Source organism: Hibiscus syriacus, unplaced genomic scaffold, assembly GCF_006381635.1.
Source record: "Hibiscus syriacus cultivar Baekdansim isolate YM2019G1 unplaced genomic scaffold, ASM638163v2 tig00111990_pilon, whole genome shotgun sequence".
NCBI lineage: Eukaryota > Viridiplantae > Streptophyta > Magnoliopsida > Malvales > Malvaceae > Hibiscus > Hibiscus syriacus.
Genome location: NW_024063231.1, coordinates 70772 through 98728, shown reverse-complemented (window position 1 = coordinate 98728; position 27957 = coordinate 70772). Strand labels below are relative to the sequence as shown.

Genomic DNA, 27957 nt, shown 5'->3' with positions numbered 1-27957 from the left:
TTTTTCTTTAAGAATTATTTGTACCCAGGGTTGCCTTAATAATTATGAACAGAGGAATTTGTGGCACACTCTTCAACTGTGAATTGCCTGAAGATTGGAAGGAAAACGTCTAGGGTTCTTGTGACTGGAGGAGAAGATCACAAGGTTAATCTCTGGGCTATTGGTAAACTCAACTCTATACTGGTCAGTTCTCGCTCTATATTCGCACAATGCATTTCCTTTCAAATACTCTTCTTTTGCAATATCATCTATATGTCACTTATTTACTGTAATTAGTAGGATATAGCATATAGTAGGATTAAACAATTGTAATTATGATAAAATTTCGATTTGGAGACCAATAAATTCTTATTCCGTACAATTTTTATGCGAACCATTATATCAGAGTTTGTCTGGACACACGAATAGATTCAGTGAGCTTTGATTCTTCAGAAGTCTTGGTAGCTGCAGGTGCTGCAAGTGGTACCATCAAGCTTTGGGATTTGGAGGAGGCAAAAAGTATGCTTGTCCAGTTTCATAGACCATTTCCCCCCCCAAAAAAAAAATAATCTAAATATACATGCTGTTGTATGTTAAATACCGGTCTTAAATATGTGTCACTTGATTATCTATTTTTGATATATTTTTGGCAATCTGTACTTTTTTAGTTGTTCGGACTTTGACTGGCCATAGATCCAATTGCATCTCTGTGGACTTCCATCCCTTTGGTGAGTTTTTTGCATCTGGTTCTCTTGATACGAATCTCAAGGTATGGGATATCAGAAAGAAAGGGTGTATCCATACATACAAGGGCCATAGTCGAGGAGTCAATGCAATCAGGTTTACACCAAATGGCCGATGGGTTGTATCTGGCAGTGAGGACAACATTGTGAAGGTCAGAATTTGCTGTAATTTAGTTCATGATGCCAGACATTTTGTACGAATGTTATCCTTTGATTGTACCCATGTTTTTTTTTCTTTTGGGATTTGTGTGGGCATTGTAGGGTGAATAAACATAGAAGGTTTTCAATTCTTTTAGGTAGTGTTTCATGGCCTTGCTCGTATTTCGTGAGAACTGGAATCGAGATTTTGGAGTTTGGAGTGAGGCTATGCAATGCTGAGGGTGTTGGATGAACTTACATGTCTTCTTTATTTCACATTGTTTTTAATTATCCGAGTGCTGCAACTTCGAAACTTTAGCTATTCTGTTATATATCAATGAGTTGCTCCATAGGTGCAGTTCTTTGGCATTCTCACATAGGAATTTGATTTCTGCAAGACATTTCATTGTATAAATGGCAAAAAGGGTCAGATGGGCGTATGCATTGCCAGATTTATGTTTTCTTTGATAAAAATGTTTTCACCTTATGAACAAATTTAAATGCACATTTATACGTGGATTGTATACACATTTTAGCTTTTGAGTTCAGATGTTGATTCAGGATAACTTTACAATAATCTTTTTCATGTTTTTTATATGTTACAGGTTTGGGATTTGACTGCTGGAAAATTGTTGCATGATTTCAAGTATCATGAAGGCCAAATTCAGTGCTTAGATTTCCATCCCAATGAGTTTCTACTTGCTACAGGTTGGTTATTACCTTCTATGAAAGAGTTCTTGCTTATTCCTCATTTGAGAAATCTATAATGTCCTAAATTAAGTTCTATACAAATATCTATTATATTTTGTGAGGGAATTGTAGATCCTTCGTGTGTGCTCTGATTTTTATTATACGTTCTCTTGCCTTCACAGGTTCAGCTGATCGGACTGTTAAATTTTGGGACCTTGAAACCTTTGAGCTTATTGGTTCAACTGGGCCTGAGGTACTTTAGCTGGTCTTTGGTTTTGTAGTTGGTTATCTTAGTAAACTTAGAGATTCTATTGAAGATCATAAGATCTATTTTCCATACTGAGATCACAGTATCTTTTATTTACCTGTTTTTATGGTGGGGTTTGTACATGATTTCCTCCCTCTATATTGTAGACTACTGGAATCCATTGTTTGACCTTCAATCCTGATGGGAGGACTGTACTCTGTGGATTGCATGAAAGTCTAAAGGTGAGGTCTTTTACATTTCAATTTTCACCAATCCATAATGATTTACGAGCGAGTGTTCTATGCTATTACAATGCTATTACATTTTTACTTTATTTTTATTTGCAATTTTTAGGTTTTCTCATGGGAACCAATAAGATGTCATGATGGTGTGGATGTGGGGTGGTCTAGATTGTCAGATCTTAATGTTCATGAAGGGAAGCTTCCTGGCTTCTCATATAATCAAAGCTGTGTTGGAGTTTGGGTTGTAGACATCTCGGTATTGCTCAGTTTTCTACACTTTTATCTGTCCATCTTTCTTTATTGGCAGTTATTATGTTAAAGACTTTAACATTAAATTTTGGTCTTTGGTACAGCGAATAGAGCCTTTTCTATTCCTAATGCTAATAACGTGAATGGTCATTCTGAACCTAAATCTTGTTCCGGTGGAACCCTCTCTGTACTGAATGAGAACACAACAAAAGCTAATATGGGAAGGTTATCAGTTTCACAAAATCCTGATGCTTTAGTGAAGGAAACAAAATCCTTGGGAAGGTTATCCATTTCACAAAACTCAGATCCTGTTAAGGAGTCCAAAAATTTGGCATGTATGTTATATTTTACTTCGATTTTGTTGGGGTTTAGCACATTCACATTACTTTATGTTAACTAGTTTTCATTTATAAAGTTTACTCTTTAAAAAGAACTAAAATTAGTCGAAAAAGATCTCAGGAAAGATGAGCAATCCATCACTTTGAACTCAACTACACAATTCTTTTTGAGAAATCAAAAACTAAAGGGAAAAAGTGGGAAAATGGGTAGATAGAACATGTATGGTAGAAATGTGCAAAAATATTTTTTACTTGTTTATTTATTTTATGGTGTTGCTTTAGTAAGCAGGCAGTAGTAATATGTCAACTTATGAAATAAGAGGGAAAAAAGAAGAAAAAAATTAGGAAAATGATTAATTGATAATTAAAGAAGGCATAAATGCTCAGCCAAGATAGGTGTGTTGGCTCTGGTAAGAGTGAATCAAACTCGGTTGAGTTGCCTCCGAACTACTTGGATGAAAATTGTATGTTCTTAAAATTTTTAATTCACTGTTTAATTTTAGGGTTTTTGGTTCGTCACAATTTTTTGGTCTGTTTTGGGTGAGAGGGGTTACTACTGAATTTCAAAAGGCATCTTTGGGAGGTTTTTTCTTATTCGTGCGCCGACCAGCCAGATTCCGGTCATCAGAATCTTATTGTGTGATAATTTTTCTATTTTTCCTTTTCCAATAGAAATATGAATGCAAAAAAATAAAAATGAAATGAGAATAAAGAGAAAAAAGAAAAAAGTTCAAGCAGACTGTTATCTGTTCCTCAGCATTTCTCAAGTTAAAATGTCTATGTATTCATGCTGAACCAGAGCACTTCGTTTCAGATGATTCACAGGTGCAAAAAACACATAGAGACACATAACCTTTAGAAAGCCAAAAAGGTGGTATATCTCTCCATAGCAGGTTGATATAGTGCACAATTCCGTAAAGTCTGAACTCACTACCTTGGTCAATACTTCAGGAAGAACACACCCAGTAGTTATAAATTGGTTGAAAAGAGGGAGGCCTTCTAATTACGACGGACCTACGGGGGAATACATCTATGTCAAATATGTCTTCATTCAATTCGGTAAAAACTTGCCTAAGGTTGTATTCACTTTCTTTTCCTTTTTTGTTTTAATATGTTGCCAGTGCTAATTTATGCATTCGGTTCTTATCTTTTTTGAAGTATAAACAAAGAGGATACCATCCCTCTGTGGAAAAAGAAATGCCTTCTGCCAATGATGAGGATGCTGTTGCAGATGTAATGGAGCAGCATGATCAATTCATTGGTTCCATGCAGTCTCATTTATCTAAGTTACAGGTGATCCTAATCAAACTAAAAGTTATGATATGGAGTGTTTAGATGCTTTTTTTTTTCACTTCATAGTAAAATGTCGACATTGTTGAAGTTAACATAGAAGATTGCTGAACCTTGTTTATTACTGGTTATAGGTTGTGCATCGATACTGGGAAAGGAATGACATAAAGGGTGCAATCAGTGCAATGGAAAAGATGGCTGATCATGCTGTAAGAACTTTCAAGTTTGTCAATCCATGCACCTTGGTTTGAACTTTCGTGTAACTCGAACATATTGAAGTGCTACTTGCATTTTGTTTTTGGGTGATCGGAATTGCAGGTGCTTGCTGATGTGTTGAGCATTGTCACTGAGAAAATAGACATTGTCACATTGGACATAGGCACTTGTCTTCTTCCCCTTCTGTCGAGTTTCCTTGGAAGTGAGATGGATAGGTAAAAACAGTGTCATAATCTAGCATTTTTGTTGTCTCTTAGCCTGGGACTTTTGCTCTCAAATTGTTCTGGAAACATCAATTGCTTTCAGTAGTTGTTTCTCTGGTTCATTGTAGCTACCAAAAGAGTAGATTTTGGTATTTAACTGCAGCCCTTATGTAGGCATTTGAGCATCAGTCTCGACGTCCTGCTTAAGCTGGTCAGATTATTTGGTTCAATGATATATTCGGCATTATCTGCTTCAACGCCTGTTGCTGTAGACATCGAGGCAGAGCAAAGGTCTGACTGCTTGCTTCGGAACTGCAAATTTAGTCTTCAAATATTCAGTTTTTGTATTATTAACCGAGATCATGCTGCTGGTTGCCCTAGGTTTGAACGTTGCAACCTCTGCTTTATAGAACTTGAAAAAGTAAAGCGCTGTCTGCCCAAGGTTACCAGGTGAGTATGGTGGTAATTTAAACCTGTAGTGAACCGCTATAGGGTTTAATCATCCGAAATATCCAATTTTTTTAATTAATTAATTTATTTTTTTGGTCCATAGAAGAGGGGGATCAGTGGCAAAATCTGCCCAGGAATTGAATCTAGCACTTCAAGAAGTGTCATAATGGGAACCAACGTGTAGATTCATACATGCATGCACTAGCTTATTCTGCGTGTTTTATGCTTTATATTCTTTTATTGCCATGGAGAGTAAGTTTTCAGCTGGTCAAACATCAACGACAACTTCCGTGCATATTGTCTTGTCCAGTCCTAATGCAGCTTGTAAATTTTATACTAAACGAAGGCGTTTAACTGATAGCTGATTCTACTACATTGTCAAGGCTGAAGCTCTAATTTGGGTTGCCAACATGCTGCTGGTTGCAGCACAGTTTTTTCCACTTTGCTCCTTTTGGCCTTTAACTATTTTTTTGTACTATAAAATTCAATATATACACGTGTGTTAAAAGCTGTGGAACAACATGAAAGAGAGCATGATTTAGCTGCTCGTATTTTCCGGGTGTTATCTGTGACACTGGCCGTTGTAAATGGGGTTTAAGGTGAGTCGGTGTTCACCCTACAATCCGATTTTTTTTTTAATAATAGTTCATTTTATTGATGTTCATCCTGAAATTTTACCTGTGTTCACTCTATAAGAAGGATTTTTGTTGTTAATGTATATGTACCCAATTTAAAAAATATTTTTGGATCCGTAATTGTGAAATTCATTCTTTAAGATCGAAAGAAAATGAAAGAGAGAAATCTCCACCTTGAAGCTGCTCAAACACCACAATGCGGTTCCATGAGGTATTATTTACTGTTTAATCATGTTCCAATTCCTTGCATTAATAGACTAAATTGCTACAATTAGAATATAGGGGCTAAATTTTGTATGTCTTAAGAGTAGAGGGACTAGGTGCAAACTAGACCTATTATTGTTAATAATGTGCTTTTCTTTTGTTGCCAAGTAATTGTTATTATCCACTAAACAAATGTTTTAAGCATAATACTGATGCTTAGTTATCTGGGTGGTCATGATAAAGATTTAAAGTTGAAATATATACTTCATCTAAGAATGGAAAATGATGTTCATCCGGTTTTCATTTTTCGTACTTGTAGAATTTGTTCCCTATACTCTTAGCTACAAGAATCGAGTTACTCGGCTTGGGTTAAATTTGAATATCTGTTATCAATTAGACTAGACTATATTGTTAAATTAAACAAATATAAGATTAAATTTCGAAAGTCCAGAGAGTACAGAGATTGCATGCATTTTTATACAAAAAATGTATGGTTCAAAAGTTCTGAACTAGTTGCCGCCTCACCCGTAAGATTGTTTTGTTTCATATCATATATATATATATATATATATTGATGTGTAGGATTATTATGCTTCTGAACGTGAAGTGGGTGTCACAGTGAATTGGGACCATAAATCTGGTTTGGTGTTACTCATATGGGGACCATTTCGGGGCAATATAGGCCTTGCCGGCCACATCATTCGAATCCCACGTGTTACAACTTGTAGAAATTTATGTCAAGGGAAAGAGTGCAAAACTGCAAATGGATATCATCTAGTACTCGGAACATGATAAGAAGGATACTTGATCCAAATACAAGGATAACAATGACAGAAATAAAATATGATAGAATTGTTCAATCAAGACTATACTTTGTTATACAGGTGTTCAAATGGTTAATTTGGCCACTGACCAAATCGAAATTTTATTAATTGAATTAATCGATTTTTTTCTTTAACGGTTAGCCGAATCAATTTTTTTTAATATTAACCGAATCGAATAAAGTTTGGCTATTTAGATCAATTAACAAATTAACCAATTTTTTTTATTTTTTTAATTAGATTAATTTGAATATAATAGAAGTATTTTATATTTGGGTTAAAATTTAATTAGGTATTAATAATTTAATGAGTTTAGTGTGATTAAAAAATAATTGAGTTTTAATTCTTAATGAGCTTTAGCTTAAAATATATATATAATATTTAATATTCAATAATTCGGTTAATTCATCGAATCGAATTAACCATTAACCGAATTTTAAAAAAAATATTAATCGTTCCTTGATCAAATTAATCGATCTAATTCGATTCGATCAATTAATTCGATTAAAACCGAACAGTGAACGCCCCTAGTACCCGAGTATGAAGCTTTGTCAATGTCTAAAGTGGTATGAGCTTCTCAAAAATTGCGTCTGTAATTAGTTCTTCGCTTGGAAGTTTCAAACGTATTGATAGAAGTATTATTCTTATAAAGACATATGATAAAAGTACAAGTCCTTATATTCTTTTAAGTGAGTCAAATGAGTGATCAAAATGTATCACATCAGATTGTCATGACTGAGGTAATGTTGTTAACAGCCGAATAATCGATTTGTTATATAACGAAAATGTTAGTGACTGTTTAGTTATTTGTGAACTTTTAATGCTGAAAAAGAAATTTATTCTTACTTCAGCTACCATTTGTTTGGTTTACCCATAAAATAAATGGTATATATTCCTATAATAAAGCCTTAATCTTCGTTGCGGATTTGGATAAGCAAGATCATGGCTTCGCCTAGCGCGCTTCGCGTGTTTCCCTCCTCACCACTACCACCTCCACACCATTCCCGTCTTCTCTTCTCCTCCCATATCCACCTCTGTAAAACTCCGCCGCCGTCATTTCCTTTCAACAAAAACCGTTTCTCCCCTTTCCCCATTCAAGATCAACGCCCCACTTTTATCCCCGCTGCCGTACCCGACTCCTCAGACACCCAAACCTCCGCTGATTCTGTTGCCGCCGATGATAATTTCAACGATTCGGGGGTCATCCTATCGGCTTGTTTGGTCGGTGTCTCTACGGGAATCGCCGTCGTTTTGTTCAACAACGGCGTGCATGAGATTCGCGACTTTTTTTGGGATGGAATTCCTTCTAGAGGTGCTTCCTGGTTGCGAGAGGAGCCTCTCGACTCCGTTTGGGTGCGTGTCATTTCTGTGCCTGCTTGTGGCGGTTTAATCGTCAGCGTCTTGAACGCAGCTAGGAACGCGGTATCGGAAGCTAGTTTTAGCGCCAAAGGAGCGTTGGGTTCGGTTTTGAAAGTTTTAGCGGCCTGTTTCACTCTGGGGACTGGTAATTCCTTGGGACCCGAAGGTCCAAGCGTCGAGATTGGTTCCTCCATTGCTAAAGAAATCCATTCTAGTTTGGATAAAAATCCTCAAACCAAGCTCTCCCTCTTGGCTGCCGGATCAGCTGCTGGAATCTCATCCGGTTCGTTTTCGAATTTTAAACAGTAATATTTTGGAATTGGATCTCTTTAACTAATTTACTTCTTATATGCATCTTCAGGTTTCAATGCGGCCGTCGCGGGTTGCTTTTTCGCCGTCGAGTCGGTTTTATGGCCGTCATCGCCGGCGGATTCATCAGTGTCACTTACCAATACAACTTCAACGGTAATTCTCAGCGCAGTTATAGCTTCCGTGATCTCTGAAATCGGTCTTGGTTCTGAACCAGCCTTCAAGGTTCCTGAGTATGATTTCCGGTCTTATGGTGGTAAATTTCATAAATTATATTCTCCATTTGAAACTATTCTTCATGTTTCTCATGCTAACAGGATCAAACCCTTTTTAACCTTCATTTCAGAACTTCCACTTTATCTTTTGCTGGGTATTCTTTGTGGTTTGGTTTCGTTGGCTTTTTCCAATTTGACATCTTACTTATTGGGTGTTGTGGACAATCTTAACAAGGATATTGGTATACCACAGCCCGTGTTTCCTGTAGTCGGGGGACTAACAGTTGGTGTAATAGCCTTGGCATATCCTGAAATTCTGTACTGGGGTTTTGAGAATGTTGATATCTTGTTAGAATCTCGACCCTTTGTGAAAGGCCTTCCGGGGGATCTCTTGTTTCAACTGGTGGCAGTCAAGATTATTGCAACTTCTTTGTGCCGGGCCTTCGGGTTAGTAGGAGGATATTATGCCCCTTCACTTTTTATTGGTGCAGCAACTGGGATGGCATATGGGAAATTCATTAGTTTTGCTATTGCTCAGTCTGATTCAGCCATTCACCTTTCAATCTTGGAAGTGGCCTCGCCACAAGCATATGGCCTGGTAATTTTCTTTCAATAGTGATTTGATGATTTTTGTTTGTAAATGCGTATATCAAATTTTAATGTAGTGTTTTTTGTCAAGGACTTTCTGTGCTGTTGTTTGTGCTTTTCTATTCATTTATATTTTATTCGTAACATGGATACCATTAAGGATGCTTTAATTTTCAAAAGTAAGTTTACTAAGAAATTTCCTTATAGCTCAGAGTCTCAGACTGATAATGTAGGAAATAGTAACAAAGGAAAATAAGTGGGGTGAACACATGGAAAATTGTCATCACGTATGTATGAAAAAGGTTGAATGATAAAACATTAGTGAAGATTAGCTGGGTCAGAGTACATCTTAGGATGCTAATCAAATCCATTAATACTTGAGTAACTTATTATAGATGATGTTATTGTGCATCTTTGTTTGTGATATATACGCTGTGGAAGTTCCCAAAAAATTTAATCAAGTTGAGACTCGATAATGATTCTCAGAAATGATTAAAAGATGTTTAAATTGAGATGAACTGCAGATACTGGCATGAAAAATTGCAAAAGAACACTTTTCCTAGAAATATCAGGATATTGAGATTATGTTCACTAATCTTGTACATCAAAGTAAAACAATACAACATGATGTGCATGACCATTATGGAGTGTCATTTGCAGGTTGGCATGGCGGCAACCCTTGCAGGGGTCTGTCAGGTACCTCTCACCGCGGTTCTACTTCTTTTTGAGTTGACTCAGGACTATCGGATTGTTTTGCCTTTATTAGGAGCTGTTGGGCTTTCTTCTTGGGTTACATCTGGACGGATGAAAAGAAAGGATATTAAAGGGACCAAAGCACTTGAAGACAGAAACGCTAGTACAAATCAGCAGCCTGAAGTGTCAGATAATACAACTAATGTATCTTCTAATGAAGCATCAGCTTATTTCAACAATCTATGTGAAGTTGAAAGTTCACTCTGCATTAATGATGCCAGTATTAAAACCGATGATTTAGAGAAGAGAATTTTTGTTTCTGAAGCCATGAGGACAAGATTTGTGACAGTTACGATGAGTACTTTAATTACAGAAGTAGTGACTCTTATGCTTGCTGAAAAGCAGTCTTGTGCAGTAATTGTTGACAATGACAACCTTTTAATGGGTTTATTGACACTTTCTGATATTCAAGAGTTTAGCGAATTCACAAAAGACAAAAGCTTAGACTCCAAGGTATGGTGCAAGCTTTACAGATTTTAGTTCAGGTATTCATGAATCAAATGCTTTAACCATGTTGCAATTCAAAGGCCTATGGAAGAAGAGGAAAAACAAAGAAAGATTTAGGATCTCATGGAAAATAAGGATGGACGAAGTGATGAAAACCGAGATATGTTTCTTCTTACTAAAACACTAAACTAGTTCCCATTAAAACTCAAAATATATTAAAATGAACTTGGATATAGGATTTTATCTTTACGGGTATTCTTTCTTCGGGGTACAATAGTAGAACTGGAAGTTAAATCTCCATCCCTAGTCACACCACCAGCACGTCCCAACTGCTTCAGTTAATCCCAAAGGTCATCTCAGTCAATTAATATATTACTATATCTTGAAATTACCATCTTAGTTGTACATCCATACCAAAGATGTGTTAAAGTCACACTGTTTTCTAATCTGAAACCAGATGATTCCATTTCATTTATATGATTCTCACACACTTATTTCCATGCACTGAAGTTGCAACCTTTCAATCTTTGACTAATTAATATCCTTGCTACAGGTGCTTTTGGTATCTGAAATATGTTCATTGGATAATGCAAAATGTAAAGTCCCATGGACAGCTACTCCTACTATGGATATTCTATCTGCTGAAATGATAATGAGTAAACATGGCCTGAATCAAGTTCCAGTTATATTAGAGCATGTAAAAGGCTGTCGAGGACAGCCAATTGGCCTCCTCGACAGAGAATGTATCAATCTAACTTGCAGGTTTGTAACTAAATCTTTGGTCTTTTTTGGGTCTCTTTTAATTATTTCATTATTTATCATGGTAGTGCGCTGACCCTTTAATAGGCTAAACATAGACCTGTTTATAAAGTAGCCTTTTTTTCCCGTGGTTTGGCTTCTGGAAATGATATATACAGTTGTATCTTAAATAACAGAGCAGAAGAAGTAGAGATTTGTGGGTTTTAATTTTATATTGAGATGTAAAAGTAATCATGCGTGACAAAATCAAACTCTTAAAGGACCGTAGTTAAAATTGGGGTTTTAAATATATGTTTCCACTTTCAATTTCTTTCATGTAGGCCTGGTTTTCGTTTCTCCGAGTGTATATGCCTTTTATTGACTAATGGATGGGGTTATATATATATATTTTTTTTGTTTTGCCAGAGCCGTAGCTACAAGAGAATCTCTTGATTTTGACACAGTAAAGTCGATCGAGAAATGAGGATGAAGCCTGCCCTCGTACTTGATATAGAGTGATTGACACGACAGAGTCTGTTGTACTCTGATTTCAATATTTGGTGATCCCACCAATTCAGCCATGAAGAAGGGAATTGGCTCTGGTCAGTGTCCTTAACTAGCCCCATCTGTTGCAGGGAAGCTAAATCACGCACCAGATAAAACATTGGGAGCTGATATATGCTCCCAATTTTCATATGTATTGATAGACAAACTGGAAGGGTTCTGTTGTGCTTCTTTTTCTTCAAGCTGGGAGATATTTATAACTGGTCAATATTTCAAAGTCCCAAAGGTCGAAAATTTAGCAGGCTGTTGCCACCAACGAACAGGAAAAAGAAGAATTGTTCAAATATGAGTCTTACATCAGGTATCAGTTTCTTTTGAAAATATTCTCTTACGTTATAGTTATTCACTTGTTTAGGCAGTCATACTACAACAGGTATATACTTGGTCTTGCTTATAACATTTATCAAATGACTTGAGCAAATCACCACCGGGAAAAATTCCGGCATGATGTTCCAAGTGCATATGATGTGTACCATTTGAGAGGATACTAAACATCCAATTTTGTGACAAATAATGCTTCCATTTTACTGTGTCCAACAGCATGAGTATCAATCACACTGTAAATGCACAATGATCAAGACATTTGAAGTTTACTGAGTGAAAATATCTTTGAACTCTTGATGCGTGCTGAAGCATTTAGCGATTCTCAAATAACTTGTTACGTATGTGTTCTGCTACAAGTTAGTAGCCATGACATCGGTTTTGTACTCCTGAAATTTTATAAACTAAAAATGTGTCGCATGTACAATGCATAGTGACGGGTGGTATGAATACTCGAGTTCATGAAAATGTAAACGAAGAGAGATCTAAGACTAAGATATTCGTAATAATTCTGTTGAGTCATGAACTCCCATTCCAAGTGCCTAGCCTGCCTGGTCTGATTGACATCGTTATAAATGACTACCTTAGTTGAACACAAATGTCTTGAAAACATGGCTAATAAAGATAGCAGTGGCCAATTCAATCTCGAACAATCAGTATGTACATATATTAAATAAAAGAGTTAATTGCTAATGTGTTTCCAAATTATAATCCTCATTTTAAGTTGGTTTTTAAACTTTTGAATATTTTAATTTCATCCCAAACTGTGACTCTAAATTATGACCCTCTTTCTAAATTGATCTATGAACTTTTTGAACATTCCAATTTCATCCCAAATTCATCCAAATATATAATCATTTTCAACTATAATTTAACCTAAATTTTGTACTTTTTCAAATATATAATAATATAACTTGATCTAACGATTTTATTAACAAGAGATGTAATTAGTATATGTGTATAGTTTGAGATGAAATTTGAATTTTCAAAAAGTTTGGGGACCAATTTAGAGTGACGGTCATAGTTTGTGAATGAAATTGAAATGTTCAAAAGTTTGAGGAAAAATTTAGAAAGATAATCATAGTTTAGGGATAAATTTATAATATTTCAAAGTTTAAGGATCAAATTAAAATGAGTCATACTTTGAGGATATATGAAACAATTAACTCTAAATAAAATAGAAAGTACTGAATATATCATCTATAAAGTGATGTGTAGGTCATTCATTTTCTACTTAATCTTTACCACACTAATACAAAAAGTTAAATTTGGAAACGTGTTTAAAAGTGACGTGATAGGATTTGAACTTAGTCTAATAAGTTCAAATTATTAAATCTCAATCACTTATACCAACACTCGTACTAATTATTAAATAATCACTAATTATTAATTTTTCAATACTTTATTAAACATGTCCTAAACCTCAAACAATTCTTATCCCTTAATATTTATTTATACAATAAGTATTTATTAATTAAATAAACTTAATCACTGATAAATCTTTGATACAAATTAAATATCGATTAGAAATAGCATTAATATCTTAACACAACAACAAATGACGTTTAAAGCTCACAAGAATCAAGTGGCTTACCTTCTTCAGCCTCAAGTCACAACTGCTTAATCAATGCCTTAGTGTTCATTAATCTGTTTGGTTCTATCTGTGCATGCCTGCATGGGGCAGCAAATGAGAAGAAATTAGCACACCTGTGGAGTTGTTGAAGGCCGACCTATTGGAAGGGGGCAGATTCGACGATGCGATCATGGGGTGCGAAGGCGCCATCCACATCGCTTCCTCGTCATCAAACCTTCATTTGATCCCAAGACATGTTCTCAATGCCACTAATAGAACAGACAGGTGCTGAAACCAAACATTTCTTCACAAAAGATTTCTTGTAATATTCCATTATCAAGACCGGTTCACAAAGGTATTGTTCCATACGGACAGGGAAACCGAGCAGTTTCAGGGGCATGGGCGGATGGGATATGTTCACATCGATGACGTTGCACTTTGTTACATCCTTGTCTACAAGCACGATGCCACGAATGGTCGATACCTTTGCAGTTCAACCGTGATGGACAACGAAGAGCGTGTTATCGGATCGTTATCCATCACTCCCTGTCCCGAAGAGGTTTGCGCAACAGGATAGACCGTGAAAGAAGATTAGGGTTCAAGTTAGGCCTATTGAGGAAATATAGTACATACCCCCAGAAAAACAAAATTCATTGTAGTACTAGTTAAAATTTTAGATTTATAAGATAGATCACCCCACAAGTGAGTATAAGAATGTAACACCAAAACTTTTGGATACAATATGGAAAGTTAGAGATGAACTACAATTAGATTTAAATTTTAAGAATAAGCAAACATCAACATAATCATATTTTATTAAGTTGTCCTAGTTATATTTGTAATTTTATTGAATTATTAGTTTATAACATTGAAGGGACCATAAAATTATATAAGGGTTTTCTAGAAAATTATATCTTATTGATTATCGAAATTATTAATTTAAACTTTAGGCCTAAGTTGAGATTGAGAAAAATTATTATTTTAGAAATATTATTAATTTATCGAGTATTAATTTATAGATGTTCTACTGTAAAATAAATTGAAACCTTATATGTTTATTATCCTACTATTGTTTTCCCCTTGATATTTAGGGTTTAGTATTAAATATGTTAATATACCAAGGAAACCCTCAAATTCAAACTCTATTTTTAAATAAATCCTCATATTTATTTTTTAGTTTAATAAACTCTTAATCAATTAATTTTACCTATTAAATCCCTTAATTTAACTGATAATTTATGTTTATATAAAGGATGGCGTGACAAAATAAATCATACAATTTTTATTAATTTATATTGTTACACATGTCACGATTGTATTAGTTTTAAAGATATAATCTAAATCCCTAATTAAATATAAAATTAAAACTCTTTTAATCTTGCCAACGAGTGTCGGCATAAGTAGTTGAGATTCATGAATTTGAGCTTCTAAGGCCAAGTTTAAATTCGTAATTCTTGGTGGACAAGTCACTCTTGGTAGGCAATTTGTAAAGTCCTGTGTGAATCCCAATTCGGTCTTAGTCCTGTGTAAATCTGAATTAGGTCTTAGATATGTCATGACCATAGTTACATAAATCGCTCAATAGCCCACGATATACGTACTATATGCTGCGATCCAAAACGCGGTACGAACGCATTCTAGGTCATTTCAAAATCGCGATTCGGTACGAAAGCTTATACGATCCAAAATTGACCATCTAATCGACCCAGTTGATGTTCAAATCGCGATTTGAAGCCATCGATTCATCGTTCCGGACAATAAAAAACACGAACAAACAACCAATTGTCATCATTCGTTCCGGACAATAAAAAACACGAACAAACAACCAATTTCATCAATTCGGCTGTTCAATTCCATCCATACTCTGACGCGGGAAAAAACGACGTTGACCGGCCCTTGGATTTCTATTCACACTTCACGACTGAGAAGATTCAGTTACTGAATGAAATCTATAGTATTGAAGTTACTTTAAGATATTTGAAGTCTTGAAGTACTTATATGGTCATGACCGTCCTTGACCTAAACTTTTTTTGTAAAAAAAAAAGTCACTTTTAATCTTACCTTTTGGTACGCCGATTTTTCTGCCTCTATGTGGCACGATTTCTGGTCTCGCCAATTGTTTAGTTTTGCTAGTTGTGTTTATTCCTTGCTTGTCTTGGGGTTCGGTTGTGGTGGGATCATGGGTGATTTGGATCAAGAGTTGGGTGATTTGAATTTGTGAGAGGAAGAGGAAACTGTATTAGTTTTGGAGCAGACAGAGAATTCATCACCGATTTCTTTTGATAATTGTTTGGTTGGACGTTTTCTCTCGGCTACTATGATCAATTTTCAAGTGATGCAGATTACTTTGGCGAATGTTTGGCTTCCAATTGGGGGCATCTTTATTACTGAGTTGGGAGATGGGTGGTTCCTGTTTCGGCATATTCCTAGCAAGATGACCTTAATCAGTATGAATTGAAGGAGATGGTAGAATGATTCTCTTGAAAATATCAAATCATCATATAATTTAAATAATTTTTTATATTAATAATTTATTTTTATTCTTAAATTTTTATAAATTTATTCCCTTCAAATTTTTAAAAATTTATCCCCTCTAATACAAAATCCTACATCGATCCTTATCCTCGACCTGAAACACTTTCAGACTTTATAGTTACATGTAAAACAAAGCAATTCAGTAAGCATGTTGTTAATTTACTCTTATGGAGTTGTATTATTTGGATAAAATACCAGCCACCACAGCACCAATTATAGATGTAGGATCACCAAGAACGGCGGAGACAATTAGCCTAACAGCCCCACCAGCAATCTTACAATATTTCTCCGCCTTTCGCCCTCTTCCACCGTTGTGGTTTTTCAATGTCCCGCCGAGGCTCGGGATCCTGGTCTGCAACTCTCGAACCCTGTTCTTGTCACCATTCAAATACCTGGCTTCCCAACTCTCAACCAACAACTTCTTAACACACGACACATGAAGATTATAACCCTTGCATTGTGACCTATAAGACCAGCCACTCCCTTTGTCGCCACACTGATGGCAGAAGCTCGATACCTTGAGACACAAGTAAAGATTATGTTCCCCGTCATCCAACACTCGGGGGAGGTTCACACAACAAGGATGGAGATCGAAATCGCATCGTCTGCAGTGGTAGACAAACCCTGTAACGTCGTTCCGACACGCATCGCAGATCCTCATACGTTGTCCGGGGGGGCTATAGAAGAATTGGAACTCGCAGTTTTTATAAAACGGGTGAGTGATGGCCAGAAAGGGCTTGGCGCAGGCCTTGTGTAAGTCGAAATCGCAATGCCGGCAACTGTATTTGAGGCCGATGCCGGCGTCCTTACAGCCATCGCAATTGAACGGTATCTCGGTGTATTCGAGCTTGAGTTTGTGGAGTGGATGGAAGGGGTTTGAGATTCCTTCGTCGATCTTCATTGGATTGTTTTTTATGATACTTGAATGAGTTGTAAGGACGACAGGCATTGCTTATATACATGGAGGTGCAGGAGTTGATGCTTAGCTTGAGTTCCACTAGCTGAGAATATAACTACGTGTAGCTGATGCAATTGATCCATTTGGGTTCAATTATCTTTAAACTTTGAATGTAAATATCAATGATTTTAGATACAGAGTTTATGAGGATTGAAAAGATGAAACATAAGATAATGATGATTTCTTCTTGTACTTTTCTGAATGCATGAATGAATCGAGAGAAGGGTCAATGGAGAAGTTTATAATTATAGTAACTATTCCTCTTACTCTTCCAAGAGAATAAAGGAATCAGTGTTCGGTGGATTGAGCTGAACTCAACTATGAGGACTTCCATGTATCATAATTTGTCCTGTAATGTTTATCTTGAAATAAAATATATAAAACTGATTACGAAACATTAAGAGAGAGTGTTTTTAGAAAAAAATAAGAATAAAAATGATTATTTTGTTATACTGATTTTATTAAAATACCTATTTAAAAGCTATTCAGAATTCAACAAATTAAAATAAAAAGTAGCGGCGTGGCTTATTTCGGATGCCATATCTCAGCTCTTCGAAACCTACTTGATTACCCGAACAGCATATATTTGTGTCGGCCAAAGCCGAATCCCGTGTAACAATTTCATATTTTTAGCCTTGTCTTGCCTGATCGGAAATAAGGTTAATTTAATATCTTTTTCTATGTAAAACCAAACTGTAAGTTTAGTGGTAAAGTACTTGCATTGATTTTGAACCTAGATAATATTTTCTCTAATAATAATATGTAATCTACTATAAAATAAAAATCTCCATGCATAGAGATGAATCAGAAGGACTGCTGCGATATAGTTATACCTGTAAAATTTTTAAATATTAATATAATTTAAATGTTTTTTTATTTATAATCTAATTTTACACATTCTAAAATTTTGTAAGTCCGTACTCTTAACATAAAATTTACCATAAGAATGATATTAATACCAAAGTACATAAATAACATATCTAAACTCGGAAATCCATTCAAACTCGACTCAAATCACCACTTTTGATATCCAACAGGCCCGTAACTGAGTCTAGACAAGAGGGCACCTGTCCAAAGTGCCCTCTTACCTAGACCCAAAATTATAAGGCATGTTTACCAAAAATTTAACAACAAAAAATTACCTACCGAAATAGCACCATTTTCCCAATATTTACCGAAACGTCACCCTTTTGTATTATGTGACAACAAGGCACCGTTTATAGGACATGTTTTATGCACATGGCATCTGACTTAGCAAAAACATGTTTTGCAGGAAGTGTCTTATGTTGATTTGGAAGTTTGGAAGACACATTCTACATAATGCACCTTTACGTTTTATATTTAAAAAATAAAATATTTGAGAAAACTAAATTTAACATAATTAAATATTTACAAAATAATAAATAGAATATAATACAAAAAATAGAATATAAAAAATAAATATATAAATAAACAATATTCAATTAAAACATAAAAACTAAATACAAAAAATATAACATTCAACTAAAAAAACATAATATAAAAACTAATGATGTCTTCTTCGTGAATACATTCCGCAAGACGGTGGTTGTCTAATTCGAGCAAAATTTCTTCATTTAGGTTGTTCTTCCTCTTTCTCTTCAATCTCATAATCTTCATCGACACCATCTTTCTCTTGTTTGGTTAGAGTCGGTGTCGAAGAAAGACCTCCATGGAATAAAAAATCTGGAGGTATATGATAAACAATCCTATCGCTTACTGAGAATTGCGAAAATTATGAAAAGAATGACACCAATGACTGGGATGCATACAGTGGTGGTGTTGGTGGAGGAGCACTACCCACCAGATACGATGCATATGAAGCAAATTTCGGGTCCATAGGCGTATAATATTATCTAGGGGTCTCGGCATGTAAATCGATAGGCTCAGAATATAGTCATGCGGGCTCAAAATCGATCCAGATAATGGGTGTTGTGGTGTTTTCGGTAGCGCTGTTGAAGATAGGCCAGAAGTGTATTCTCTTCATCCACGATTAGTCAGGAGATGATGATATTGTGTCGGTGGACGTTTTTCTCAAAGACGATGAATAGATTTGGTTGCCTCGTGTGTCCTTAAAAAGTGTGAATGACTTATCATTTTTGTTGAAATATGAAATATATTCAGGTGAACCGTGAAATCAATTTTCGAACTATAATGATGAATGAGAATGTGTTCATACCAATGCTACCATAACGCTATCCACTCGTTCTTCTACTCCCTCTAATTAACAACACGATTGCCTCATTTGTCAAGTTTATGCATATTGTTGAGATCACAGATGCTTTAGGAATGAGCTGTGTGAAACCAAACTGGTGAAGCACACGGTCACTCGGATGCCACTCAATAATAGCATGATAGATAAGAGACACAACTGCAAGTCGTACATCCAATGGATCACTCAAGTCAAGTGGGATGCAAGCCCTTATTTCTTCATTCATATAGGGCATCCATTGGAACTGCAAAAACATATATTTATTATCAAAATTTTAAATGAGATTCTAATTATAACGATGATTAAATAAAAAAATAATTAAAAGAGTATCTCTGAACTTGATTTTTGCTTGATTCACAATTTGATATTTTGCAATTCATCAAGGATATCACGATGTTTTTAAATGATGACTATCTATTTGATATAAAAAAATATTTTAATTAATTATATAATAAAAAATATTTATGAATAAATTAAATATTAAAATATTACGAGTAAGAAAGGGAAGATAAATGGCTCGTTCACGATTAGACATAAAAAAAGGTATGCGATGCCACACCCAAGATTACAAAAGAATGAGACAACTGCCAATACCATTTTTGAAATATTTCATTACTCGACACATTTTTCTAAAGAGAAATGCTAAAATTGTCAATCCCCAACTGAATGTGTCTGCTTCTTCAAAAGTAACGAGATGATGCAACCACACGACATGTATTTGATTGTAAGATTTGTCGGGCATCATGATCCCTCTAATGATTTGTAAAATACATGCCCAAACAATTTTTTTTGCCTCATCTTCAGAACAATTTTCGTCTACATCTAGAAAATTAGTTTGAAGCCATGTTAACGAGATTTGGCCACCATTGAATGAATTCGACGACTTTCATATATACTGGAGGCACAAACCTTTCCAATCACAACCTACCACATTAGTAAGAACACGACCATCTATTGGAAGTCCCAACTATATTGAAACATCTTCCAGAGTAATAGTGTACTCCCCACATGGAAGATAGAATGTGTGTGTCTCTGAACTTCACCTCTCGATAAGTGCAAAAACAAGAGGTGTTCAAGTTCACAGTCTCCAATTATTTATGATACGTACCTAAATCCAACTTCAGTTAAATACCTCTAAATATGAGTCGGAGTGGTTATCTTAGTGTTATGAATAAACACTTCCAATAACCATTTTCCTAATTGATAAAAAACAAAATATTAAAATTTGAAATATTCAATAAAACAAAAAAAATAAATAAACATAATTAATTATTTTTATCATATTCACTATATTAGGCTAAATATGACTTTCATCCATTCGTAGCATGTCTTCTTCTTTTTTTAACTAGATGTGTGCAAAAAGATCTGATCCGATCGATTCAATCCATTGATCCATTTATCCAATCTAAAAATTTGGATATCCGATATGTTTTTTGATTTTTGGATAATTTGGATTAGTTAAAAAAAAACAGATAATCGGATCGATACAGATCAGATAAATTCTAATTTTGGATTATTCGAAAATCCAAAAAAAAATTATACATTTTAACACGATAAATGAGTAACTCACAAACCCATTAAAGCATAATCCAATAAAAATTAGGATATTTAATTATTTGTTGCATGTGAGTAATTATATATATATATATATATAGTTGAGGTATCAAATAAGTTACATTAATTCACAAAATATAAGATTTAAAATTATTGTTTTATCAAATTAAATTTTATATTCGGATATGGATAACCAGATATTCGATACAAAAATTCAGATATCTAAAGATTCAAATATTCAATTTTTCAGATCGAATAAGGATCACTATTTAAGGTATTCAAAATTTTGGATCAGATTCGATCCGATATCTGAATTTGTATACCTCTATTTTTAACTGCACACGTTTTAAAAATAGTAACTGAAATTAAGTAAAAAAAATTAAATATATTTATTAAAAAATAAAAACTTCCTTAAATCAGATGTTCTGAACCCAATAGAAAGAAATAAGAGAGAAAGTAAATGTTTTAGTTTTTGGTGTGATTTGTAAAATGAGAGGTGGTTTATATAGGGGTTGAGGGAGAGAGAAAGACTGGAAACGGGGAGAGAAGGATGTGGGAAGCAATAGGACGGGAAAAGAACCCAACAAAGCGCATTTTGTAGGAAGTACGGAAGGCATTTCATAATTCGGAGGTCTCCTACGGAAGATGCTCTCAACCTGACGTTGGGGACAACCTACTATCCTACCTCCCTTACCGCATTACATATGAGAATAAAGTCAGCTAATTTTTATCTTTGTTAGGTCAGCCTAAAGCGTGCTCTACAGGAAGTGCTTCCCACATGACTAGCCAGATCAACATAAGGTGTGTTCTGTACAAAGTGTATTTGTTGCGTGGGATTGACACATGGTCAATGTAAGAAAGGGTGACATTTTGGTAAATATTGATCTAAGGGTGCTATTTTGATAAATACTAATTTTTGGGGGTGATTATTAGGTCAAAATTTTAAATTATAAAGTTTATATAATTAAAGGTAAACTACATAAATGATCACTAATGCTGGAGAAAATTTTCATTTTTTTCACTTAAGTTTTAAAACTAACAAATTAATCACTAACGTTATCAATTTATAACAAACCGATAACTAATGTTATCGATTTATAATAAACTGATTACTCGCCGTTAATATGGGTGAGAGAATGCTAATGTGGCACATTATAACCAAGTTGACCACTCTTTGACTTCAAAAAAATAATTTTGTAATAAACCCCCTGTCTTCTTTATACCTTCTTTATCTTATTTTTTGTCTTTCATCATCTTCCTTAACAGTGGAAGACCCTACATAGCTAAGGGATCCCATTGGCAGTTTGACCATTCTCATTTCATTGGCTTTCATGCCATCTAATGTAAGCGGTGTTTTGAAAATCGAACCGGATCAGTCGGTTCAACCGGTTCAATCGAGAATTGCTGTCTAGTCCGATTCAATTTACACCAGTTGAACCGCTACTAGTGAACCGGCCAGAACCGCTGAACCGTTCGAACCGAACCGGCTGAAAATAAATCAAACGACGTCGTTTGTTAAACGATCCAAGTCAAACTCGAGTATTGCTAAGCTCGACTCGAACTTGAAAACTTTAAAAGTAAGCTCAACTCGACTCAAACTCACGAGCTAAAAATTATCAAGTTCAACTCGAACTCGAAATATAATATTGAAACTTGAACTTGAAAATGCTTGAACTCAAAAAAAATTAGAAGCTCGATTGAAGCCTAAAATTCGAGCTTGATTGAAATGAAAGAATAGTTCACTCAATGCTCACCAAAAGACTCCATGATTTTGAATACCAAATTACCTCTATTATTTATAGAAGTTAGTTGGGATGCTCTTCTATGTTTCTTAGCATGTTGGATTGTTTTGTTCTCATATTTTTACTCTTTAGACTTTTGGGATGCTCTTTTATATTTCTTAGTCATGTGGGATTGTTTTTAAAAAAAAAAATTAAACCAAACAATATCATTTTGTTATGATTTTTTTAGCCCCAAATTTATTTTTTAATTATAGTTATATAATTATATTTATTTAATATGTTTTACCTTAAATATTATGTTGTAGTTAATTTGAATCATTTTGTTTTACTTGATTTTATGGTTTTTAAATTATATATGTTATGACTTGCTTTGAATATGACTTTTGATATAAAAAATTATTTTTTATTAAATATTTAGTTTTTTATTTAATTTTTTAAATAATTATAACGTCGTCCGGTTCTTCCGACCGGTCGAACCGGTTCGACCGGTTGAACCAATGAACCGGTAGCATGACCGGTTCGCTAACCGGTCCGGTTCTGAAAACCATGAACGTAAGGGATAATGGGATATAACTATGTAAATGTTGTCATACAAATTTTATTTTATTTCTTTAATTGTCAATTAACATTTGAAAAAAGATAAGACTTTCTCACTTGTTACATGTCTCTTGCCTAAATACAATCCGACAAGCATTAGATGAGGTGGGCGTTCATAAGTTGCACTACATAACTGCTGCAACTTGGTGGTAATAGGCTGAGATTCTGTTGATATAACTTGATACATTTGTTCGATTCTTTTAACATTCCAACCAACCTAAAGATTCCGCATGATACCCACAATGCTCCGATAAGTTTTTCGGCAAATGGTATTATCTTTCTGCCAACTCCATTGTTACTTGATCTTAAAAAACAATGCAGATAGAACAAGAAACTAGAATTGTTATTAATACCTGGAGTAGCTAGACACTTACCACCTTATGTCTGAGTTGTGATTCTCTCCTCTAGTATATCGGTTCAAATTTATAAAATCATGTAAGATTAAGAAAAAAAAATATTACGAGGGAGCAGAAGAAGTACAATCCAAGCTTGCAAAACCTATCAAGAATAACTATATACAAACCTGATAACTTCTTTATGAAAATAAAAAGATGTAGCAGTATCTTAGGTTCAATTAACAATAGTATGTAACAGTTAAATGGATCCCTTAGCCATGTAGGGTCTTCCACTGTCAAGGAAAATTATGAAAGTCAAAAAAAAAAGAAGAGAAAGAAGGGTGAAAAGGAGAGAGGGGATTTATTAGAAAAAAATTGAAGTCAAAGAGTGGTCAACTTGGTTATAACGTGACACATTAGCATTCTGTCACATGTTAATGGTTGTTAACGGCGAGTGACCGATTTGTTATAAATCGATAACGTTAGTGACTATTTGTTGGTTTTAAAACTTCAGTGAAAAAACAAAAACTTACCCAAACATTAGTGACCATTTGTATAGTTTACCCTATAATTAAAAAATAAACTATCTATTTAGTCATTCACCGATTATTTTATTTATGTTTGTTTATTTAATTATTTTTTTCAAAACTATACTCAATATTACATTTTATTTATTTTTTGGTTATTCATAACCACAAAATAAGGACGATGTTGATATGTCATTTATAAAAAAAAATTATTTTCCACTTAATTATTCTTTTATTATTTTTTGACAAGATGGAGAAAGTTGTAATAGAATATATTCCTCTTAAAAGAGAGTCATACTTATTTTGAGTGAGTAGTTGGGTGTTTAATAAAATATATTGATGTTTTCTATTTAAAATTCGATATATTTATTATATAATTTATTAAATGTAATTAAGAAAACAATTAATATGTCACTTTTTTTAAAAAGGAAATCTTCATTAAGAGTATATTAGTTCGTAATTCATCCAACGATTTCGCCATCTCTAATTTAAATCATATAATCATTAATCGAATATCTAATTTATTAAAAATTTAAAAGGCAGTCAAAGAAAGTTAATTTGATGGTGAAATAGAGAATGAGGAAAGCAATTAGGATTTCTTCGGGGTTGTGATAAACCTTCCAATACACTTCTCTTTAAGCTTCTGTTTATCGCTTTTGTTTCCTTTTTGTTTTTTAATTTTAATCAAAGATTTGTCTCGTAATAAGTTAACATGAAAAAAATAGGATAAAATACACAAATAGTTCTTTATTGTAAAATATTTTATTAAGTCCCATGATTATGAAAAGTTATGGAATGATCTTTTGACTATATGATGTTGTTTTGTTGAATTGTTAATTATTAAAAGTTACAAAATGATCACTTAACTATTCATATGTTAAAAAATTAAATTCTTTTATGTTAAACAAAACTATAGTCTGAGTTGGACTTTAGTCTGTTGCCTGCGATATGATAATATAATCTTAAAATTTTAAAAGACTATTATATCCTAATCAATATGAACGATTGTCAATTTTTTTAATAAAAAATAACGAATTTAAAACAATAAATAATTGAGTGATTATTTATATATTTATCTAATAAAATATTATTATTAATGATAATATCAAAAAGGGAAATCATGAGTCAAACTCATCTACGTGTCTTGATGAGACCAATGGGAAGAAGATTAGAAGACGTTTTCTTTGTTGAAGTGTTTTGATTGTACAAAACAATGTAGTAGGTATCTGATTCTTGCCCCCACCCCCCTGTTTTTTTTAATCTTTCAAGCAGGCATTAATATGAAACATTATTACAATGATCTTTACACCTCATCACTATAAGAGTTGTCGTTTTAATGCCGTAAGCACAACAAATTATGTTCGACTGTAAATGCAAATACTAAATTCATAAATCTAAAATCCATATAAAGCAATCGAAAACTGTGCTTTTTTTATCCTGATCATTATTTAAGATATATTATCATCAATGCCGTCTTGTAAATTTTGGTAGCCTGTGCCATAACAATAAAATAGGCCTTTTAAAACTAAAATATTAGATATATAAAGAAGTTCACTAATATTTCAAAATTTGGTGATCCTATACCATAACAGTAAAATAAGTTTTGGACTTAAAAATTCTTGGGCTAAATATTCTAAATACACATACATACAAAAGCTTAAAATTTTTGGAGGCCTTTATAAAAATTGGTCCTGTGCGGTTGGGCAGCCCGCACAGGCCCAAAACCAACCCTGATTATCATTATTTAACTGTATTATTATTATAACATTTAAAAGTATTTAAATTTATATGAATCAAATAATTTTAATGATTATAAAATTTATTATTACTTTTGTGAATTCAGGTTTAAATACGTATAAAGAGAGATAAATGTTTACTATCAAAAGATTCATATTTTAGTTTATAAGTAAAATATAGTTTAAATAATTAAGATATTATGCTCAATATATAAGCTAATTATTCTTTTCGTAAATGACATGTTGAATGGATAGCATGTAAAAAAACATCATTGCATTTCTTATAATACTCCATATGATTAGTATTTAATACCCCAATGTTATCTTGATTAAGTGGACGGTAAGTGATGATTGTTTTTGTGAATATTCATACGTGGGTGTTAAAATGATTCGTATGGTGTGGATGAAGTCACAAGCTGCTAAGATGATCCGCATGGTGTGGATGAAGTCACGAGCTCATTAGCTTTGAATTACATTCATCTGCCTTGAAAACGTTCGGATGGTTGGCGGCAATGTACAAGTTAATGTTTTAATAGTCGAATAAAAGTGTTTAAACAGTTAATTCGACCATTAATCAAATTGAATTAGCCAAAACAAAATTAATCAAAAAAATTAACGTTAATTGAACCATTTTTTAAATTATTAATTGAACTAAACAAAGTTCACTAATTCAGTCGGTTTTTAAATTAATCAATTTTTTATAAAATTAATTTAGATTTAATAGAGGTATTTTTCATTTGAGTTAAAATTTGATTAGGTCTTGAAAGTTTAATAGGTTTAGTGGTTTATTTCTTAACCAAATTAACCGATAACAGGACTTTGAAAAATTTCTTAATCGTTAACCGATTTAACATTTAATTACCCGACTGATTAAACAAATTAAAATTTGATTTTGTCACTTAATTCATTTGAAACCAAAAAATGAATAGCGCTACACCTAGGGACGAAGTCAGAATTAAATATTGACAGGGGTTGAAATATTAGGTCCCACCATTTCAGGTTATCCTTAACTCTTACGGGTCTTAACGAAGTCGAATCTAACCATCCGAAATGAGTAGTATCGATACCCTACATAAAGTATCAATACTTCTAGGTCAAGTGTCGATACCCTTGGAGTATCGGTACCAAAAACGGCTATTAGATTGCAAAATTTACCCCCAATATCAATACTATTACCCTCATTATCGACACTAAGACTGCAATATCGATACTCCCCTTATAAAATGCCAAAATCAATCCAATTCATCTAATATCGATTTTGTTCATCCAATAACAATTCCCTAACTCAAAAAACCTAGAAATAGGCTCAGGAAACACTCAAGAATCCTCTCAATCACTCTAGTTTGGTCTCAAATCAACTTTTAAAGCTTAGGGGAGTTATTTAGGGTCATTTAGCACTATAAAAACATTGTCTTTACGACAAAAACATCATCTAAGCATGAATCAAGCAAAACCCCCAAATATGATCCAAACCCAAATCCCCAACAAAGCATCATGCTTAGGAAGTTCATAATATAATAAAGGATTAGAAATACAATACCTTAGCTTAGGAATTCGAAATAAAGCTCCTTTCTTCATCTACACTTTTTTCTCTTCTTCATTTGCCTTTGAGTACAATATACCTGCTTTCTCTAGCCATCTCTAGCCAAAAGAAAAACAAGACTCTAGATCCTTAAACGATGTTGCTAGAAGACTTAAAGACTGATTTAAAGCTAGATGAAACATGGAAGAAGTCCTAACCACCACCATTTTTTATCCATGAAGCTCGAAGAAGAAGATGGAAGAAGAAATTGGAGAAAGGAGAAGATGAGAAGAAAATACAAAGCCTTTAACTTTTGTCTCCCAAAAGTCACGCCCAAATCTATTCAAAACCCCTAATATTAGCCTCAATTTCAGCAATGGTATAACTACCCTTTTAGTCCCTCATATTTTACCTTATAAGTAAAACCCCCATTTTTATAACATTTTGGGCTCAATTCAAATCCAATCAAGTTCACACTCGGCCAATGACCTTAATTACGAACTCTTTGAGTTCCACATACCTCTTGAGTAAACCCGAAACTACTAACCCATAATTTGGGTGTTACATCCAATAATCTTTCCTTTCTTAAAAATAGTTTTATCCTTGTTTTAGAATGATTTAAGAAGTTCTTTTCAAAAATAAAATTTTATTTTGCTTAAGATAGTCTTCCTTAAACAAGTTTCACCTCACTCGAGATATTTTCTCTCGAAACAAAAATTTTATCTCACTTGAGAAAGTTTTCTCTTGAAAATTTTCGTCTCACTCGAGATAGTTTCTCTCAAAACAAAAACTTTATCTCGCTTGAGAAAGTGTTCTCTTGAAAAATTTTGTCCCACTCGAGACAATTTCTCTCGAAAAAAAAACTAGCTCGCTTGAGATAATTTCTCTTAAAATAAATTTAGTCTCACT

At 33.8% G+C, this 27957-nt stretch overlaps 3 protein-coding genes across 4 annotated transcripts; 2 read left to right on the top strand and 1 right to left on the bottom strand.

Moving 5' to 3' along the window:
- The first annotated feature begins 209 nt into the window (after nt 1-209).
- On the top strand, nt 210-4963 carry LOC120173899 (katanin p80 WD40 repeat-containing subunit B1 homolog KTN80.4-like). The gene is given in 18 exon segments (XM_039180938.1): nt 210-254; nt 386-402; nt 404-498; nt 648-874; nt 1466-1568; nt 1733-1803; nt 1965-2039; nt 2152-2305; nt 2393-2623; nt 3384-3451; nt 3520-3644; nt 3646-3685; nt 3785-3919; nt 4051-4125; nt 4235-4347; nt 4510-4626; nt 4717-4785; nt 4889-4963. Coding segments are annotated over 18 exon segments (1824 nt in total). The 3' UTR covers nt 4953-4963.
- Nucleotides 4964-7375: 2412 nt separating this feature from the next.
- LOC120173906 (chloride channel protein CLC-e-like) lies at nt 7376-11941 on the top strand. Of its 2 annotated transcripts, XM_039180944.1 has the most exons (7): nt 7376-8087; nt 8166-8369; nt 8460-8837; nt 9577-9612; nt 9683-10122; nt 10670-10878; nt 11281-11941. In XM_039180944.1, exons 1-7 carry the CDS (start codon nt 7388-7390, stop codon nt 11336-11338), a joined length of 2025 nt encoding a protein of 674 aa, XP_039036875.1. In that variant the 5' UTR covers nt 7376-7387; the 3' UTR covers nt 11339-11941. The 2 variants fall into 2 exon arrangements, with proteins under 2 accessions (XP_039036875.1, XP_039036874.1); XM_039180943.1 differs by having other exon boundaries at nt 8460-8926; nt 9577-10122; nt 11281-11931.
- Nucleotides 11942-15888: 3947 nt separating this feature from the next.
- LOC120173891 lies at nt 15889-16751 on the bottom strand. The gene has a single exon (XM_039180929.1). The coding sequence runs from the start codon at nt 16746-16748 to the stop codon at nt 16026-16028; it is 723 nt and encodes a 240-aa protein (XP_039036860.1). The 5' UTR covers nt 16749-16751; the 3' UTR covers nt 15889-16025.
- Between the last annotated feature and the right edge of the window lie 11206 nt (nt 16752-27957).

What these genes read in the sequence shown, in the direction of transcription:
- LOC120173906 (XM_039180943.1), top strand. Translation starts at nt 7,388, where the DNA reads ATGGCTTCGCCTAGCGCGCTTCGCGTGTTTCCCTCCTCACCACTACCA. An exon ending in AGCTGCTGGAATCTCATCCG is followed by an intron (nt 8,088 to 8,165) that starts GTTCGTTTTCGA and finishes ATGCATCTTCAG; the next exon opens with GTTTCAATGCGGCCGTCGCG. An exon ending in TGATTTCCGGTCTTATGGTG is followed by an intron (nt 8,370 to 8,459) that starts GTAAATTTCATA and finishes CCTTCATTTCAG; the next exon opens with AACTTCCACTTTATCTTTTG.
- LOC120173891 (XM_039180929.1), bottom strand. Translation starts at nt 16,748, where the DNA reads ATGAAGATCGACGAAGGAATCTCAAACCCCTTCCATCCACTCCACAAA.